Source organism: Trichechus manatus, unplaced genomic scaffold (genome assembly GCF_000243295.1).
Source record: "Trichechus manatus latirostris isolate Lorelei unplaced genomic scaffold, TriManLat1.0 scaffold00006, whole genome shotgun sequence".
Taxonomy (NCBI): Eukaryota; Metazoa; Chordata; class Mammalia; order Sirenia; family Trichechidae; genus Trichechus; species Trichechus manatus.
In genome coordinates, this window is record NW_004443942.1 from 1,594,808 (window position 1) to 1,600,807 (window position 6,000).

General features: G+C 37.7%; 1 protein-coding gene across 4 annotated transcripts in view; it reads left to right on the top strand.

Moving 5' to 3' along the window:
• ZNF143 (zinc finger protein 143) overlaps window positions 1-6,000 on the top strand; it is a 68,106-nt gene that overhangs the window by 31,611 nt on the left and 30,495 nt on the right. For all 4 annotated transcript variants that reach the window (XM_012557193.1, XM_004369638.2, XM_023737153.1 and 1 more), the window contains one exon: window positions 4,722-4,841. In XM_012557193.1, coding sequence (XP_012412647.1) covers window positions 4,722-4,841 — 120 coding nt within the window. The remainder of the gene's footprint in view (window positions 1-4,721; window positions 4,842-6,000) is intronic.

Below are 6,000 nucleotides of genomic sequence, written 5' to 3' on the forward strand. Positions count from 1 at the left end.
TCCACTGCTATTCATTAGGTTTTCACTGGCTAATTTTTTTCAGAAGTAGACCGCCAGGTCCTTCTTCCTAGTCTGTCTCCCTGGCAAGGGAGTATGACTCCTTAAAAAGAGGTTTAAAAAAAAAAAAAAACTCCACTAATTAGTACAATATGTTCATTATATAGATGTCAAGCAGGCTTGCATGCTTGCACGACGTCACATGGTGAATTTATGGCAGAGCTAAGGTCTCCTTCTTTATTCTCAGAACATACAATAAGCATAAATAGTGATGAAGGGATTTTCTGTAATGGGGAGCCCTGATTGCATGTAGTTAAGCGCTTGGCAGCTAACCAAAAGGTCAGCAGTTCGAACTCACCACTACTCTGCAGGAGAAAGTTGTGGCAGTCAGCTTGGTTTTGGTATCTGATTAGTATTTCACTGATGCTATCTTCTAAAATGTCCTTAAGACTTTTCCTTTGTAAATGTAGCCTTAAACTTCTTTTCATTTTCATGTTATTCATTCTATTATGTAGACAGAATGCTCTCGTATTAAGTCTGCATTTCTTCCAGACACACTTCCATATCTTTGGTCAGGCTATTCCTTCTGCCTCACCCTCTTCTTCAGCCTTCAGATTTCATCTCTAGGCAGCTTGCCCTTTCCCACAGCTCCTCCCACTTTCTCATTTTGTCCCCCATAGAACTTTGCATGGACCCTGTGACAACAACTATCACATTCTATTGTAATCCTTCGTTAATGTGGCAGTTTCAATAGCTAGAATGAGAGCCTTCCTAAGGCAGAGAACATCTTCATCATTGTATGAAGTAGGTACTTAACCAATCATTTGGCAAACATTTATTATTCAAGAATGTCTGCCATGGTAGGGCGGAGTGAGAAGGAGAGGTTAGGTTGGAAGTGGGGTGAAAGGAAGGTAGTAGACACAAAGTATATTCTAAGTAGAATAAAACAGTTCATTTGGGAATTGAGAAGAAGAGAGATTGGGAAATAAAAGAGCTTTACAAGGAAATACTTTCAATACAAAGGGGAGAAGATCCCATTCTCGCGAATATTTTACGTATTGAAATAAAAGCCAAATTAGCTTTTTGACTATGTCTCCCTTGGCGTCCTGGTTCCCAAGCACTGTATGCCACAGGGCATTACTGTTGCAGTGGTTTTCTTTCATGTGGTTTCTTTTGCTGGTTGAATGTTGGCTACAGGTACTCATCCTACTGTCCCTTGAGTTATGAGAGCACCTTTACAGTAGATCTGTTTTGGGTAATACAGCCTTAGTGGAAACAGTTCTCTTGCAAACAGCGCTTACTAATAATTCTCACAGGCATGCCAAATGCTAAAGACTTCAGCTGGCTTAGATAGAAGAAATTCTGTTGTTACCACCCTATCCTCCCACAAACACACCTGTGGAGGCCTCAATAAGTACTTCCTAAACTGGAGCTTCTGACTCTTAGGCTACCACCCTGAGCTCTTGAAGTATTCACTGTAAACGTTAGAAGAAGAGCAGAAACAAGTACATTTAAAAAAAATTTTTTTTTCAATCCTTGTCCCAGTTTAGGAATTCAGTATTGTTTTGCTTAATTAAATGCCCAAACTCTGATACATATTTCATACCAGAATTGAAGCTTCTGATAAATTGATACATTGAGAGCCTAGGAGATAGTAACACTGCAACAGGAAAGATTCAGGTGTGGGGTTCTCATGGATAATTTGCTGTTATTACCTGCTCTGAAAGGAGCCTTGCTGGCACAGTGGACGTGAGTCCGACTCATAGTGACCCTATAGGACAGAGTAAAACTGCCTCATTGGGTTTCTAAGGCTGTAATCTTTATGGAAGCAGACCGCCACATCTTTCTCCTGCGGAGCGGCTGGTACGTTCAAACCGCCAACGTTTTGGTTAGCAGCCGAGTGCTTTAACTACTGCGCCACCAAGGCTCCTTCCTGTAAAGTTTACAGCCTAGGAAACTCTATGGGGCAGTTCACTGTGTCTTATAGGGTTGCTGTGAGTCAGAATTGACTCGAGGTCACACAACAACAACACCTGGTCTGAAGGTGTGAGCTGCTGGGCTTAATTATCAGACTCGTGGAGATGGGAAGCACACTCGCTTCCATAATGCTTCTAGAGAGGATTAGGGACTAAGAAGAGGAACTCTTTTTGCTTGATTTGAGACTCATTTTTACTTAAAATCTCCCTTTAAAGTTTATATAAAGCCTAATTCCAATTTTGCTAAATTAAATTCTGTGCATTAAAATATGTACATTTTAAAATATTGAATGGAAACACATCGAGATGTTAACAATAATTTTCTCTGGATGGTGGAATTATAGCCGACTTTAACTTTTTCTCTTTATTCTTCGCTGTGGTATCCAAATTCCTCTAATGTACAAGCATTACGGTTATAATACTATTACAAAATATTGCTATTATATAAATTTTGCCATTACTATTACAAAGTATAATTTATAATACTATTGTAAAATTAATAATTTCTTAATAATAGTTAATTTTTAAAAGATTCATAAAGGCTGTTCTGATTCTTAAGAAATAAAAACTTTCTTATTCCAGTTATTTTTATTTCCTTTTTTAGTAGCTTTCTTGAAATACGTTTCACATACCAAAAAATTCACCCACTTAAAGTGTACGTTCAGTGGTTCTTAGTGTATTCACAGAGTTGTGTAACCATCACTATAGTCTAATTTTAGAATTTTTTCATCAGCCTCAAAAGACTTTTATTTTGTTTTAATATTGTTCATATTTTTTAATGTGTTAATTTATAAATCTTGTGGCATTTTTGGTATGTACCTAACACTGTGAGGTATGAAGGCTTACAAGACACAGTCCTTGACTTCAAGGAGCTATTAGACTAATGGAGAGAAGAAAATAGAAATATCTTTAATATAGTTGGCTGAAGTGCTATGCTAGTGGCACAAACTAGATATTATAGGGATGCTGAGGAATTGAAGGATCAGCTCTGTTTGGAATGATAAGAGCCGGCCTCAAGGAGGTAGGGAAATGATAGGGAATTATGTCATTCTTTGTATAGATGTTTCTCAGTCCATAAGCATTTCCCTGTGTCCACTGGGAATTGTGCAGGCTTTTATTTAAATATTTTATCAACATAGGCCCACCTTTATTCAGACAGTTGTGTCTGCAACACTTGATGGGAACCACTGCAGTACATGAGCATGACTAAATTAATAGCTTGTAATTTAGCAATTACATTGAGATGTACTACTTGTTTTTAAGTTTATTTAATAATCAGGAGGAAAAGCCTAAGGCAAATTCTGTATAGCCATTAGTGTCCATGTTGGGCATGCTGAACCATCATCTTCAATACCGTTATCATCTAATGCAGTATGATTCTCAATCCCTTCACCCTCATTATAGCCTCTGTAACTCCTCCCCTCCCTCCTCTCACCATTTAAACATGTGTTTTACTGTAGTAGATCATTACCCGGACTGGTGAAGACCTGACCCGTTCCCAGAGTTTAGATAGCTTTATTATAAAAGAGCAAAATGATTTTTAAAAAGATGTTTTGACACATACAGTATGGTAAGAAATAAAGACGTTTTTAAAGTGTATCTAAATAATTTTTATTTTATATAAACATATTGTATAAATGAATTAAATGTATTAAGTCATAGTTTTGTGCAGATTGAAAATACCTGGGCTTACTGAAAACGAGAAGGAAACATATTATTTAAAAACCTGTAATAATGTAAATAAAAATACAGTTTTGTTTATCAGTTCTCAAACCAGCAATCAGATTCTGTAAAGCATATTCATTGCTTTAAGAACGGGTGATAAAAAGCATCAGGCAATTAAAAATATGTTTATGAAATTTTATTTACCAAGAAATTCATATTGAACTGCAAGTTGTGGGAGTGTGGCAGGATCTCTTTAATAGAAACCAAAGAGATTTTAACATCTCCTTGGCAAAGAGCCGTCAGGGTCATCTGCTTAATTTTGTTATGCCTTTTATTTGCAGATTTCTCTTTTAGCCTGTCGTATGTTTAGTAAGGGTCTTCTCAGTCATGATGATCTCTTCTTAACTATTTTGAAATTTCAACAATTTAAAAATCCTCCCACAGACTGATTTTTGAGGCATATGATAATCTGCACAGATTGCAACACTGTCACCTCAGGGCTCACAGAATAGAAAGTCGTTCTTCATTGTTTATGGGATCTTAATTTCTGAAGTAGGTGGTCATCTTTAAAAAGGCTTTAAAATCAGTGCTGTTGTTTGAATGCTTGTGATGCTGGATCCCAGAAAAATGATCTTCTACTGAATACAGATTAGTGTCATATGGATTGCATTGTTTTCTACAGGTGACTCAAATGACCACAACTCCTCGTGTTTGCCTAATGGGAAAAATGCTTTCGACATTGTTTTTAGGATACATGTCCTAAAATACATTCCTTGAATATGTCAAGGAGTAACCGTATCAGTAGAGATGCTACTAGGGTTGGTTTTTCTAGAATGGGAGTAGATCTGTGGGCTCCGGCTGTGCATACTTTCTTGGATCTCCTTTTGCTCCCTTCCAGAGCTGCTGGCCTGAGCCCTGGAACAGAATTAAGCTAACTGACTCAGAGTGTTAGAATCTTAGTAAAGTGCTGGACTGAGTGTGAAAAACCACATTTCAGTCATCACTTTTTATTCTGAAAATAGGAATTTCATCTATTTTATTTCTATATCAATAAATCTTAATAGTACTTTTTGTTTTGTCTAGATTGTCTTACAAGGTCATGCAACAAGAGTAACTGCTAAATCTCAACAAAGTGGAGAGAAAGCATTCCGATGTGAATATGATGGATGTGGAAAATTATATACAACAGCTCATCATCTTAAGGTATATACAAAAGAAGTGCTGTATCTAGTTATGAGAATACCTAGGGCATTAAATATTAACATGATATACTCGTGGCATTCAAACTCCATTGCAAAATCTCCATAATTAAAAACCTTAAGTGGCCTGTTTTCTCACACTTATCAAGATACAGACACGTGCTCACACAGACGCCTGTACAGACTTTGTGTTGTTGTGTGCTGTCAAGTTGATTCCGACTCATAGCGACCCTATATGACAGAGTAGAGCTGCCCTGTAGGCTTTCCTAAACTGTAATCTTTACGGGAGCAGATGGCCAGGTCTTTTCTTCCACAGAGCCACTGGTAGATTTGAACCGCTGATCCTTCAGTTAGTAACCCAGTGCTTAACTGTTGCACCACCAGGGCTCTTTATACAGACTTTAGAAACTGTCGACCTTTGAGAGCTTGGATTATGTTTTCTTCATCTCTATATTCCCAGTGTCTAGCATACTGCCTGACACATGGTAGTAGGTACTTTATATATTTGAATTCATTTTTTTGTCAAATGTGAAATTTATATAATTATGAGATGTGTGTGAAACCACTCTGTTAACAGTGATTCACTAGAATCCAGTAAAACTTGGTGTTAATTTGTCCTGTCTTTCAAATATTTGTGTCAGATATTTTTATTTTGATTACAGCTAAACATGGCATACCATGAATCATAGTTATAGTAGCTAACAATTTTTAACTTGAAAACTTACAGTGTGTCGGGAGGTGTGCATTTACCCTATTTGGAGTTGTGGCCCTAGAGCTCATCTCTGCTACTTAACTAGTGTGAGACCTTAATGTGTTCTTTGACCTCCTGGGACCTCATTTACTTCATCTGTAAAATGGATGATAAAAGTACCTCCCTTGGGCTCTGGGGACCATGGTCTCGGGGAACATCTAGCTCAATTGGCATGACACTGCTTATAAAGATAATGCTCTACATTCTACCTTGGTGAGTAGTGTGTCTGGGGTCTTAAAAGCCTGTGAACGGCCATCTAAGATACTCCACTGGTGTCATCCCTTCGGGAGCAAGGGACAATGAAGAGAAAACGATACAACGAAAAGATTAGTCCAAAGGTCTAATTGTCCACAGCTACCAAGATCTCCACCAGACTGAGTCCAGTACAGCTAGCTGGTGCCCGGCTACCACC